This window comes from Vanacampus margaritifer, chromosome 7 (genome assembly GCF_051991255.1).
Source record: "Vanacampus margaritifer isolate UIUO_Vmar chromosome 7, RoL_Vmar_1.0, whole genome shotgun sequence".
NCBI lineage: Eukaryota > Metazoa > Chordata > Actinopteri > Syngnathiformes > Syngnathidae > Vanacampus > Vanacampus margaritifer.
The window spans coordinates 6,234,532-6,249,204 of NC_135438.1; the positions used below are offsets into that span (position 1 = coordinate 6,234,532).

Genomic DNA, 14,673 nt, shown 5'->3' on the forward strand with positions numbered 1-14,673 from the left:
CTGGCGTGGCGTTGTCAGATGACGCCAGTCTCTCATCCCAAAGTCAGCCTGGATATGCTCCAGCTGAAATGGATGGATGGAATTGCAAAATTGATCAAGGGAAGTTGTTTACCGTTCCTCACACATTGCTAGTAGGCAGCAAAAATAAATAAATGGAGAAAGGGGAATATACACACTGGTGAATGTTGGCAACACTTTAGATTGTTCAGTGATGCTATATAGTATATATTCCTTTCAGATCAGTGTCACATGACCAACGGACCACAATTTTATTGGTTGAGTGTATGAGAGAAAGGTTTGATTGCGTCTTTGATGGGTTCTCCTTTCAACTCATTGAACTCGTGTGTTCTTTTAATCCTTCGATGTCAAAGGATTGTTCACGGATTATTTAAAATTTTAAATAGTTTTAGGTCGAACAAACAAAATAATTTTCATTCAGAATCAGACATCCGAATTCAAATTCAACCTCACATGAAAGAGCTATACATGCCTGGAAGTCATAATCCAGGGATAAAGGCATGTGTGTTCCTTAACCAATCAGAAAAGGCTATTTCTCTGTAAACCAATAGGAGAGCAGCTCCCCCCAAAAACACCGGAAGTATGGTTCTTGTCTCTGTTTACAAATAGAAAAACAACATGGCTTAGTTTAGCGGACTTAACGCCTTAACCTTGACACTATGCTTCCGTTTTGGAGCAACTCACTGCTGTCTGGAGTAAACATTGCGACTCTGCTTGTCTTCTCCGTTGTGTATTTGTCCGTTCACTACCACCTGAAACGCCGCCGTCGCCTGGCTAACATTCCTCCGGGTCCGAAGCCCCTGCCGATCGTGGGCAATTTTGGGGGTTTTCTTATCCCTTCGTTCATCCGGAGGAGGTTCGGGAAGGCGTCGAAGCTGACCTCGACACCCGTGGAGGCGCTGAGGGAGCAAGCTGGGGTGTACGGCGACGTGTTCAGTTTATTTGTGGGCACGCAGCTGATAGTGGTGCTGAACGGCTATGACGTCATCAGGGATGCTTTTCTGAACCATCCCGAAGTGTTCTCAGACAGGCCGGATATCCCTGCGGTCACCATCATGACCAAACGCAAAGGTGCGTTTTTAAACATTCACATTTATTCAATGACTTTTAATAAATGGATTGTATTTAATAGAATGGTTATGCATTTAATGACACTTAATTTTATTTAATGACTTGTGTACAGTAGTTGTTTAATGACACTAATTACATTATTGTTTCATTATTGCATCAGATCAGATTTATAGCGCTTTTCTGGGCACTCAAAAATGCTTCACAAGCGCATTTTCAGTTATTCAATGACCAATTTTATTTTTTATTTTATTGCATTTTGTATTTATGGAATTTTTTTCAATATTTTTAGTGTAATGGCATTTTTATCATTTATGTTATGTGTAATTCGTTTTTTTGAAATGTAAATAATATTTTTGTTATATTTGTTGCATGCTTAGTTTTTTAAAAACTTGAATAAACTTTTTAAAATAAACATTTAGTTATTTAATTGTAATTTTTATTTGATGACACAGACCATTATTGCAATATTTAGTTATTTATTTACTTAATCATATTAATTTATTAAATGGCATTTTTTGTAAGGAGTTATTTAAAGCGTTTTTAATCTGAAGAGATTTGGATTTATTTAATGGCATTTATACTTGTCCAAAAAAAACCTTTTTTTCTTCTTTTTCTTTCTTTTTTTCCCCTTCTTTTACCATGGACCACCGCTACTTGCTACTTGCTAGGATATGCACTATCCCGGCCCATGACTAGCAAAAATCCCCGTATAAGTAACCCCCATTGAAATACATTTAAAAAAAAATTATTAATAAAAAAATCTAAATCAAAATTTTATGCGGCGTTCCACTGTAATGGTATTTTCAGTTAATTTAATGAGCGTTTATAGTATTTAAGATGGGTATTTATAAATGTAGAAGTAACCTGCATCAGCCCTAAATGTACTCTATGTTGACAACTATATGTTTCTTTCCCCAAGGAATCGTCTTTGCGCCGTATGGGCCGGTGTGGAGAAAGCACCGCAAATTCTGCCACGCCTCTCTTCGAACCTTCGGTGTGGGGAAACTTAGCCTGGAGCCGTGCATCCTCCAAGGCCTGGCAACAGTCAAAAGCGAGCTACTGCGACTACGTCTGGAGGTTGGCACAGGCGGTATGGACTTGGCGCCGCTGATCAGCAACGCCGTCTCCAACGTCATCTGTTCTTTGGCCCTCGGCGAGCGCTTCCCCCAAGACGACCGTCAGTTCGGGACCCTGCTTGCCCTGATGGTGCGAGGCCTGGAGCTGTGCGTCAACAGCCCGGCCGTCCTCATCAACGTCTTCCCACCGCTCTACCACTTGCCCTTCGGCGTCTTTGGGGAGCTCCGGCGGGTGGAGCGTGACATCAGCGCTTTTCTGAAGAGGATCATCGCCAAGCACCGCGACACGCTTGACCCGGAGAACCCCAGAGATTTAGTGGACTTGTACCTGGCGGAGATGGCGAGCCAGAGAGCTGCGGGCGTGGAGGACAGCAGCTTCAACGAGGACTACCTCTTCTACATCATTGGGGATCTCTTCATCGCGGGCACTGACACCACCACCAACTCTCTTCTGTGGATCTTGCTCTACATGGTTGTGCATCCTGACGTCCAAGGTTAAAACCCCCAAAAAATCACCTTGTTCAGATGGCTTCCATTCGAATACAGTGTTCGCCGCTATTCTCAAATAGATCTGCTCATAATTGACGGGTTTATACTAGGAATTTCAGTCGCAACGCAGCAGACACATCCATGTCAAAATTTAGCAGTAATACATTTAATAATAATGCGTATATTTTTGGAGACTGGGGTCAAGTTGTATTTTACAATTTTAAAAATTCTTGGAATTTCACAAGTTACTTCATGTTAAAGATTAGATAGCTCTTAATATGAAAAGAAAAATGCACTGAGCTGTTGCCAACATCTTACAAATGCAATCATGCCATCTAGTGGCAGACAAATGACCTCAACGCAAATCAATATAACACTCGTTTTTTTACAGTACAATACATCTTTGTAATTTTAACTCACAGTTTTAAACTGATTTGTGAATAATGATGAAACTTAGCTATATTCTAATGCTAATTGCTGCAAAACGGAAACAGATAGAAATATACTTTTTTTTTCTGATGAAAGAAGACCCGAAGAAGTCGCTTAAAGCAATGGTAGTTATTACAAAAAACGGCCATCAGGGGGCAGCAGAGTATAAGAGATCAATCAGGGTCATGTTGCAAAAAGCTCTTTTCGTCAGTGTTTTGAACAGATTTGTGAATAATGATGAAACTTAGCTATATTCTAATGCTTATTGCTGCAAAATAGGAACAGATAAAAACAATTATTTTGGTGGGTTCCATGTTTTTATAGCAATGGAACACAATATTCTGTGGGTCAAAATCCAGCAAAACAGCCGGGAGCAAAGGGGGTTGCTTCAGGGAAAATGTCTGGTAGTAAATGAGTTAATCTGTTTGGGCGCTCTAAAAAATAACATGTTTTTTTTTTTGTAAGAAAAAGAGCACTCTAGAAATTTTATACTGATGGTTCCCAGGTGACCCGTGACTCTCATGAAGTATAGAAAACGGAAGAATTAAGATGATAACATTTTTGTTTCTACCATGAATTCAGACAAGGTCCAGGCAGAGGTGGACGAGGTGGTTGGACGAGGCCGTTTGCCGTCCCTGACTGACCGAGGACATTTGCCCTTCACCGAGGCCACCATCATGGAGGTCCAGAGGCTGACCGCCGTGGTTCCTCTGGGCATTCCACACATGGCGTCCAAAACCACAGGTGACACAACTCGAAGACAAATCGTGCCAACTATTTATTTTTTTTTTTAATCTCTGTCAAGGAGATTATGATGTGTTCTGTGTGTACAATTTCTGCTTTTTACTGACATTTTTTTACCAATATATTTTTGTGTATGTTGTACTATCATCAGATTATGTAATCCAATTACAAAATGTAGGTAACTGTAATCCATTATTTTACTGGGGAAAATATTCAGCTAAATTACTGTTTATTATTATGATAGGCCCTGTGAAGATGAATTTGAAATTTTATTTGTCAAAAAAACTATTGCAATGTTAACTCATTCACTGCCATTGACGGCTATAGACGTCAAAAATTCATTTTAACTATTTCTATTAGTTAAACATTTTTTCACTTTTGTAAACAAGCGTGAGAAAAAAATATTGTACATTTAGACCAGATATTAAAAAAAAATAATAATCTTTACTTTTTTTAAAAAAAGATAATTTTAAAAACAAAAAGAAAAGATTATTAAAAATTAGGTTTGTGAAAAAAGATTATTTAAAAAAAGAAAAGATTATTAGAAATGAGTTTGTCAGGCGATTACATTTTTTAATTGTAATTAATCACATTACTTCAATAGTTAACTCACGATTAATCACCAATTTTATATATTTTCTAAATGTACAATAACAACTTTTTCTAGGTTTTCATATTCTTGTTAAAAGTGGAAAAAAATGTTAAACTAACAGAAATAGTTCAAAAGATTTTTTGACGTCTAAAGTCGTCAATGGCAGTGAATGAGTTAATAATTTAAATTAAGTGGGCCTGAACCACTGATTCTGAAGGCCGTGTTGATTAGATTGACTTGGCATTATACAAAGGGTGAAATATGATTGGAGGAAAAGGTCTAAAAAACACATAGTGGAAGCAGTGCAACTAAGAGAAACGCTACGGAATGAAGAGAATTGACTTTTGAGAGTAAATCAAATTTAATGGAACAAATATTAGAATATATAACGTAGGTCAGAGAACGACCTAAAAGTTGCTTCGTTTTACCACACAACTGATTTTTACTTTTGCGCGACACGTTGGCAGACTTCCGAGGCTTCACCATCCCGCAAGGAACGGTCCTCCTGCCCAACCTGTGGTCCGTCCACCGAGACGCCGCCGTGTGGGACCAGCCCGACACCTTCAAGCCGGAGCGCTTCCTGGACGAGGAGGGCAAGCTGGCGAGAAAAGAATGCTTCATGCCTTTTGGGATCGGTACGTTGCTCATCCTCGATGGCAAATCCGCATGTGACCCGATGTAACTTTCCACCCTGGGTTTCAGGTCGCAGGGTGTGCATGGGCGAGCAGCTGGCCAAGATGGAGCTCTTCCTCATGGTCACCGGCCTACTGCAGGCTTTCACCTTCCGGCTGCCGGCGGGAACGCCGCCGCCTTCCATGCACGGACGTTTCGGGCTGACGTTGGCGCCGTGCCCCTTCGCCGTGTGCGTCGGACCTCGTGGGTAAAGACAGACGAATGGATGCCCAGAAAGGCAAAGGGTGCAATACACAGTCACTGGACACTTTATTAGGTACACTTTGTACCGTTTCGGGTCAGTTTGGTGAAGAGAACAGATGAGAGGCGAAACTCCACAGCTACACTAATGCTGCGGATATCAAAATCCTTGCGGTCTATTCACAATTAATTGGAACAAGCCTGGTGATACAATGTCCATGTAGTCACACATAAACCACGGAAAACAACCTCGCTTTACCTTGTCACAAAATCAGTCGTGTAGGCCGAGAAACCGGAGCAACAAGCATTTCATTCCATTTCAACAAATGTGGGTGTGTAATTGTGTAGCTCATTTTGCGGACTGCCAGGAGTTTGTTTTTCCCTTTTTTTTTGGTCTTGTTTTTACCTGTGACAGGTAATTAATCCCAGAGTGGAGGAATTTTAACTTCGGGACAGTGAGGCAGACATGCCAACCACTAATGCTAATTTTTTAATGCACAAATAGACTTTTTAACATCTGAAAATATGGTCTGACATGAGATTTATTCTTTTATTAATACAAGATTCATTCATCCATAAATATGTGAAGCAGTCACCGATAAGTGTGACGACAGGAAAATTACTTCCTAACAATTATGTTGCGTTTACGATGCTATCTACAAGAAATAAAACAAACACAAAAACCGTTATTAACTCATTCACTGCCATTGACGGCTATAGACGTCAAAAATTCATTTGCACTATTTCTATTAGTTTATTTTTTTTGCATTTTTGTTAACAAGAGTATGAAAACCTAGATTTTTTTTTGTACATTTAGAACAAATTTGTGATTAATCGTGAGTTAACTAGTAAAGTCATGCGAATAATTACAATTACAAATTTTAATCGCCTGACGCCCCTCATTTTTTAATATTCTTTTTTTTCTTCTTTTTAAGAAAAGATTATTAAAAATTAGGGGCGTCAGGCGAGTTCTATCTTTAATTGTAATTAATCGCACGACTTCACTAGTTAACTCACGATTAATCACAAATTTTATATCTGTTCTAATACAATATTAAAAAAAACACTAGGTTTTCATACTCTTGTTAACAAAAGTGGGGAAAAAATGTTAACTCTTTGACTGCCAAAAACGTTAAATAACGTTTAGTAAAATCCTATGGAGGAGTGCCAAAGACGTTAAAAGACGTTTTTTTTCAAAACAGAGGTGAAACTATTTTCTATTGTTGATTACTGAAAAACGGAATAAGGTAGAAACAAAAAAAAAATTCTGATGAAAGATGAGAGTCCACTCTTTCATTTGGTAGTATGTGTGTTTCCATAGTCCAAACACATAATTTTCTGTGGACCTTGAAAGATCAGTCAAAAATGCTTAAATCGGCTGGCACCCACGGCATCCCTTTTCTGAAAACGTCTGGCAGTCAAAGAGTTAAACTAATAGAAATAGTTCAAATGAATTTTTGACGTCTATAGCCGACAATGGCAGTGAATGAGTTAAAAAAAATTTTTTATCACAAATCACACCCTAAATACACAAATGCACATTCTCCATGTGAGAGGCCTTATGCCTCTGTCGCAGTGACCATACGTCACTCTCCTAACCAGACGAGTGACTTTCCTCCACGTAGGGGAGGAGCCCTCCTCATTGTGCTGAGTCACGATTACGTCTTCGCTGGCGACTTCCGGCGAGTCGCAGCCGAGCTCTTGTCCCTCAATGGCCAAAGAATTAAGACCAATCAGCATCACGCATCACCCTATTTGCCGTCGGCTGCGGTGAGCTATCCTCGGACTCATCAATTCTCCGATACAGCACTAGCTGACGTGCAGGGCCTGACAAGAAGACAATATATGTGACCATGACTATGGCAAAAGGGTCCTCAAATTCAAAATTGAGATGTTTATATATTCCAACTCTACACTTAATTCCCTTTAAAATGGTATATAAATACATGGACGTACCTAAAAAATTGGCTAAAGAAATCCATAGTTTGGAGAAAAACGGGTTTAAAGTTTTGGTATTTGCAACTTTTAAATGTTCATAGCACTCAGTACCTTAGAAAAAATAGATTAACCTGAAATGTTCAGGAACTATTAAAATATCAGTGGGAAGTCAATTCCAATTGCAGGTAAGGCCATCGTTTGACATTTAAACCCCTTCAAAACTTTAGGGAGTTTGACCTCTCAACTCAAGACATCAGCCTCAACTTTGAATATCACATTAAGCTTGTAATTCATCTTCTGCGTCATCAGCCAAAGTTTGGTGATTTTGTTGTTGCTCCTTGTGCTATTTTCTTTCAAAATCCAGCAAAACAGCCGGGAGCGAAGAGGGTTGCTTCAGTGTAAATGGCTGCGAGTGAATAAGTTAAAGGGATACTTGACTCTTTGAGCCATTTACAACAGTAAGAAGATATTTTGTCAATAATTAACTCATTCTCTGCCATTGACGGCTATAGACGTCAAAAATTCATTTGAACTATTTCTATTAGTTTAAAAATCTTCCCACTTTTGTTAACAAGAATATAAAAACCTAGAAAAAAATGTTACTGTACATTTTGAACAGATATAAAATTTATAATTAATCATGACTTAACTATTGAAGTCATGCGATTAATTACAATTAAAATTTTTAATCGCATGATGTGATAAAGAAAAAAGAAAAGTTCATAAAAAATTAGGGGCGTCAGGCGATTAAAATTTTTAATTGTAATTAATTTCATGACTTCACTAGAACTCACAAATAAACACACATTTTATATCTGTTCTAAATTAAAAAAAATTCCCTAGGTTTTCATACTCTTGTTAACAAAAGTGGGAAAAAAAAGTTAAACTAATAGAAATAGTTCAAATGAATTTTTGACGTCTATAGCCGTCAATGGCAGTGAATGATTCAATGTGATAACTTCTTCATGAAAAATTAAATACATTTAAAACCAAATTTTTCCACTTGCTGTCGACCGAAGATGACGCAAATGAGACGCTTAGGTGTTCTTAATTGAGTTTAAAAAATACAAAGTTAAGACCACAGATCAAGGGTTTCTGAAACCAAGTTTAATTAATAATAATAATAATAATAATAATAATGATGATGAGACGTAAGAATCAGAAAGGCAGTTTCAGTACACACACACACAGTGATTCCCAACCACTAACCGCTACCCCCCCCACCCCCCCACCCTCTTAACAAGTCTGTCACTCATCACGCGTGCTCTGTACCATGTAGTATTTCTTACGGGGGGTCTTCAGGCAGGCGGGCGCCCAGGTGAGGGGCCAGCCGTACGCGCACGGCACGGGCGCCTTCACGTTCCGTTCCATGAAGTTAAACAGCGGGTTCCACCAGGTGTTGGTGAGGTAGTTGTTGGGGGGACACTGACTCTACGCACAAGAACAGAAAGAGGAGTGCCATCATCGTCATCAAAAAAATAAATAAATCATGTTACAAGATATCACACTGTTTTGATAAATAATATATGGTAAATTAACTCATTCACTGCCATTGAGGGCTATAAACGTCAAAAATTCATTTTAACTATTTCTATTAGTTTAACATTTTTTTTCCACTTTTGTTGAAAATCTAGATTTTTTTTTTGTCCATTTAGTTTTGTACATAAAATTTGTGATTAATCAATCGCGAGTGAACTAGTGAAGTAATGCGATTAATTACGATTAAAAACTTTAATCGCCCGACGCCCCAAATTTTTTATAATATTTTCTTTCTTTAAAAATAAAAAAAATTAATTCACTGCTGTTGACGGCTATAAACGTAAAAAAAAAATTAATTCACTGCTGTTGACGGCTATAAACATCAAAAATGCATTTGAACTAATTCTATTAGTTTAAAATGTTTTCCACTTTTGTTAACAAGAGTATGAAAACCTGTTTTTTGTACATTTAGAACATATAGAATTTGTGATAAATCGTGAGTTAACTAGTGAAGTCATGTGATTAATTACAATTTAAAAAATGTATTCGCCTCTTGCCCCATCATTTTTAATGATCCTTTTTTATAATAAATACAAATACAATTATGCTAAAAATATGTGTTGTATTTAAAAATATATAAAATATAGTTTAATTGTTTAATCATTTTAAAAGAGCATGCATAATCACTTTAATGTATTTAAATACTACAAATACTCCACAATTTTGTAACAAATAAATATTGCAAAATCACGCATTCTAATCAAAAATAAATCTAACTATTAAAATGCTAAACCCTACAAGATGACAGAGAACATGAAAAGTAAAAATCGGAATGTTACAACATATCACCCTATTGTTTGAACAGAAAAATGCGATACCCACTTGTGTGTTGGCCATGCTGTGGTACCACCAGAAGAGTCGCGTCGTGATAAAGTAAGCAACCACCACGTCCACGCTATAGTGCTCATGTGCCACCAAGATGCACACCACGCCCACGGCACTCAGCAGCCAGCACATCAGGTGGTAGCACCAGAACGAGCGAGGGGAGTCTGCGGGGGGAAACCCACGTCAGCGCAAGAGTGACACCAACCAAAATATATCAATCAACCAATAGTTTATTTATTTTTTCTTTTTCAGGCCATTCCCCATAGACAACTTTCTGCTCTTCATGTTTGCGTAAACGCCAAAAATAAGCCGTTTTCAGTATAGTACAAAAAAAAACAAAGGAGTTGACCTTGCTATTCCAATTCTTTTGGAGGGGACCTTATATAAATCTGTGTATGTTATAAACTGTACATTTAGGGGTGTTAGAAAAAAATCGATTCGGCAATATATCCCGATATTACAGCACACAATTCTTAAATTGATTCAATATGCGGCCGAATCAATTTTTAATTTTTTTAATGGAAATTTTCAACAAAACGTCTTACTTGGGGTTAGGATTCACACATTAAGCATGGAAGAATGTTATATTAATGTAACATTAAGCCTCAATATTTAATTTCAGTGCTGTTCAAACATGAAACAGACTGCAACATGTTTGCTAAATGCAGTGGCTCAGTTATAAGCCTGAATTTTCAGATAAATAAATACATTTTCATACAAATCTTACAGTGTACATGTATAAGTTTACTGATTTGTATTTTCTAAATTTGAGTAAAATTAAATAAAATCGCAATAATCAATTTATAGATTCGCATCGGGATTAATCGAATCGAATCATGACCTATGAATCGTGATACGAATCGAATCGCCAGCCAGGTACTAAGGCAATTCACACCCCTTTGTGCATATATATTTATAATTATTGTATATATAACAAAATGACTATACAAAAAAAATAAATAAAGAGATACTCACATTCCTTGATAAACAGGTAGGTGAGGGTGAGCAACACGGTGTGCCCACTGAACAGCAAGTCTCCACACATAATGGGCGACTTGGTGATGGACAGACCTCCGCCGGAAATCAACCTGAGAATTCGCTGGAACTTGGCGTACGAGTCCCCGTTGAGCTGACAATGGGAAGCAGAATAAATGAGGAGTCTTGAGGTGGGTTTTACTTCTTGCTCTGTCTGTATGTAATCCAGTACCATTTCTAATGGAGATTCATAAAGTGCTATGATGTTAGCAGTTGGCATGCTAGCATATAACGAACAGCAATTAAGGTACAAAAAGCGCTAACACAGACCGCTAAGTGTTACTTTTTGCCTTGTATATTATTTCTTATAGGAGTTGATTAAAGGCCAACATGCTAGCAGTTGGTGTCTACAGTCCTAGCATACACAATTTTACATTTTGCCATGTGTTCTGGCACTATTTCTATTGAGAAGTGTACAGATGCTACAATTGCTATGCTAACATATAGCAAATGTCTGATAGGGCTAAAGTGTTTGGAGTTGGAATATCTGGAATCGGGTAAAATTGTAAAAAGATTTTCATTCATTTTGGAATTTTGCCATTGCAAATGTGGAATAGTATGACTATTAATTTATTCACTGCCAGCCCATTAAAAATGTATCTTTAATGTTAAAGCTGTCAACTGACAATTTCAAAATGACGTCACAAGTCAAAATGGCAAATCTCTCAATTCATTGAAAAGTATTGGATTTTGGATTGTTATCATTTGATTTATGAGGATTAATTTTATTTTGAAATGTAATGAGATGTCGTCTGACAACTATAACAAGCTGTTTGGTTTGTATTATAGTCACGGACATTTGCAAAAGCCGTCGCTCTCTTGTTGGTGTTGCTCAAGGATTTGCGTCATCCTCACCTTGGGCGCGCAGGTCATGTGCAAACCGGGCACAGGCAGGATGGTGATGTACATGGTGATGCAGCGGTACAAGTACAAGGTGCCCAGGATGAAGAAGAAACGGCGACACACTATGGATCTGCAAGATATCAATTATTAGTTAATGACAAACGTGGACGGTATTTGAATTTGAAGTCAACATGTAATAGGAATTTGACTTTGATATAATTTGCATAAAATTAATAGTGATCTACAAACAACTACGTCAATCTTTTGTCTGCTTCCATCTGTGACTGAAACTTCTTACTTGTGTTTAAAGAAGAAGAGTTGCAGTAACCAAATGGTTACGAGCACAATGGCGTTAACCTCCGTAACCGTGAAGGCCCACTTGACTCTGTCGACGTAATCAAAGAAGGTGTCAGGCAGCGGCGGTATGTTTTCTTTGGGCGGAACCCTCTCGTGGACCACCGTGATGACCACCGTGGTCAGCACCAGGCTGAGGCCGGCGTAGAAGAAGAGAAGCGTGGTCTTCCACCACTCCGGCGGCAGGCGGTTCGCCTCGGGCTCCTTCATGGAGATCTTCACGTAGTCGTTGTGCCTGGCCTTGCCGAAGCCCCGCTTGGCGTCGCCCGAACCTGCCGCGTGTACGGGGCAGGGTTTTTTCTCACAGCTTTCCATTTTTTGATCGGTGTTATCTGCCTGCGATGACGACATGGCTGCCTGCTCCGTCCATTCACAGGTGGGATCCCTCTGGATGGAGGTGTTGGCACTGCAATAGGAATTCAAGCCATATTAAGAAATAGAAGGATCACTTTGATGACCATTTTCAAATGAGATATGATATGATATAGGATGTGATGATTATGATTGTTTTGTTTTATTCGCTTATTGTTTTGTGTTTTGTGATGCACCATTGTAGCACTTTTAGATTGGATTTTAAATGTAAAGTGCTTCACCAATAAAATGTATTATTATTATTATTATTTAAATAAATGTTACCATCGCCTCACCCTCCTCAAAGTCATTAGTTACTGGCTAAATTCTCTTTATTTAACATAGTTAGAAATATTTTAAGATAATATCTGCAATTGATAAATATGTTTTATATTCAGATATGATGTTTTTATAGACTACTGTATATTTGACTGGTTCTATGCGCTGTTGTTGGTCATTACAAATGTTTCTTTCTATATTAAATAGAATGTAGTACTAACAGAAATGTAATATTGTTTTTATAGCTAAAGATATGATGAGATGAGATTTGATAGATAGATAGAACTTTCATAATAACATAATTAACAAATGCTAACTATCGTGGACTACTAGGACTTAAAAACTGATCGGATCAATTGAGATTCAACAGTCACAACATGAGCTCCCATACAAAAAAAAGTCTTGTTTTTGCAAATGTAACAATAACTACTACATATTCAACTATTACATTTATACAACATTATTTTCTTGTTTCAGGTATTTTTGTTCATTAACGTCAATATTTAAGAACGTGTTTGATATTTCTCTATGCATTTGATTTAATTTACTCACATTTCAGATGACAACCTGACAGGCTTCTGTTAGGGGCTCTGTGTAGCCAAGTAGGGGGATTTCCTGAATTGGCCAAATATTGCAGTACTTCAAAGTTTTTTTCACCACATGTCTCACATGGATAGTAGTTAAGAGTACTCATAATGAAAGAGTAGAACGTGAAATAAGTTTCTAGGAGTATGAATGACCAATAATAACTATTATTGGCGGTGATGGGGCCCCAAAATCAAATTGTGTTTAGGCACTGCCTGTCAAACTGAAACAGTTAAGTTCATCAAGTGTCCATTGTTGGAAGTTTCGGATTGGGTTCTACCTGTGCTCGTCAGGCTTTCGGGTGTCTTGTGTCGTCGCAGAGTCGGCAAAAGACTGCGATGATGCTGAACTCTCTCGGCTGAGGGAGGAGTGCTCCGGCTCCGGCTCCGGCTCCGGCTCCCGCTCCTCAAGGGACAGACCCTCACCTTCCAGGGCTCGCTCCCCCCCACCGCCTATCGTTTTCCGTGCCTCGACCAGACTCCGCCACTCGCTCTTCCGCTCGCGTCCATCCCACTCGGTCCCTTCGAAATGGCAGTCAATCGGGTCGACTCACCGGGCGTCAACGTCAAGCAGGCCGGCGTCATAGAGCCAAGCGGAGCGGTGACGTTTGACTATTATGTGCCGGACAAAGGTTCGCTATAATTCTTGTGTGCATGGTGGCCGGCTTGATGGTTATGCGGAGAGATTCGTCTCAAAATTATTCACGCCAATAAATTCGTGATTTTCACATGTGTTTTTCAGATCCACAATTACAAACATTTTCTCGATTTGATGTGGATCTGAAAAACACGAAGTTATTTGTGTGAATAATGTTGAGACAGATCTCTCCCTCATACAGGACGATCTCTAGTGTGCGACACGGTGGCTTTTATGACTTAAAATCTTTCTTTTCAGAAAGGCATATCAACTTTGATTTTTATGATTGTTTTATTTTATTCACTGTGTTTTTATTGTTTCTATCGTTTGCTGTTTTTTAGTGAATTGGTTTTGTGTTTTATGATGTGCCCATTGTAGCACTTTGAGATTTAATTTCAAATGTAAAGTGCTTCACAAATAAAATGTGTTATTATTATTATTATTTAAATACGGTTTTCCATAGTGCCTCCTAAAAATAATGGCCTTTTAGGCCTAAGTCATTAGTTATAGGCTAAATGATCTTTATTTAACATAGTTAAACATTTAAGATAATATTTGCAATTGATATATGTGTTTTACATTCAAATATGATGTTTTTATAGACTAACGTATAACTGACTACTTCGGTTGGTAATTACAAATGTTTTTTTCTATATTAAATAGAATGTAGTACTAACAGAAACGGAATATTGTTTTTATAGTTAAAGATACTGATGACAACAGAAATGCTTAAGGTATGAAAGGAGAAACTTTAATATTATGTTTGTTTGAAAAACATCCCCCCCGAAAATACTTATGTTTAAGTTGACTGCAATCCCAGTTAATAAATAAATAATAAAAAAAATTAATATGCACCTCTTTCTTGGAAAAAAAATGAATAAAAACAAGACACCTCTTCGGCCTGTTACAAAAAAACGCACTCATTTTACACGAGTCTGTAGGGGTCACTGATAAAAGGTTGAGAACCACTGCCCCAAGGAAGTGTCATAGCCCAAC

At 38.0% G+C, this 14,673-nt stretch overlaps 2 protein-coding genes across 3 annotated transcripts; one reads left to right on the forward strand and one right to left on the reverse strand.

Moving 5' to 3' along the window:
• The first annotated feature begins 514 nt into the window (after window positions 1-514).
• cyp2u1 (cytochrome P450, family 2, subfamily U, polypeptide 1) lies at window positions 515-5,911 on the forward strand. Its single transcript, XM_077571260.1, has 5 exons — window positions 515-1,089; window positions 2,009-2,659; window positions 3,666-3,827; window positions 4,887-5,054; window positions 5,122-5,911. The coding sequence occupies exons 1-5, from the start codon at window positions 678-680 to the stop codon at window positions 5,301-5,303; spliced, it is 1,575 nt and encodes a 524-aa protein (XP_077427386.1). The 5' UTR covers window positions 515-677; the 3' UTR covers window positions 5,304-5,911.
• Window positions 5,912-6,957: 1,046 nt separating this feature from the next.
• Window positions 6,958-13,591, reverse strand: LOC144055354 (phosphatidylcholine:ceramide cholinephosphotransferase 2-like). 2 transcript variants are annotated; one of them, XM_077571262.1, is made up of 7 exons: window positions 13,322-13,591; window positions 11,771-12,232; window positions 11,485-11,602; window positions 10,570-10,723; window positions 9,592-9,758; window positions 8,503-8,661; window positions 6,958-7,119 (listed from the first exon to the last, which is right to left on the reverse strand). In XM_077571262.1, exons 2-7 carry the CDS (start codon window positions 12,175-12,177, stop codon window positions 7,102-7,104), a joined length of 1,023 nt encoding a protein of 340 aa, XP_077427388.1. In that variant the 5' UTR covers window positions 12,178-12,232; window positions 13,322-13,591; the 3' UTR covers window positions 6,958-7,101. The 2 variants fall into 2 exon arrangements, with proteins under 2 accessions (XP_077427388.1, XP_077427387.1); XM_077571261.1 differs by lacking the exon at window positions 6,958-7,119 and having other exon boundaries at window positions 8,318-8,661; window positions 13,322-13,590.
• Window positions 13,592-14,673: the final 1,082 nt, after the last annotated feature.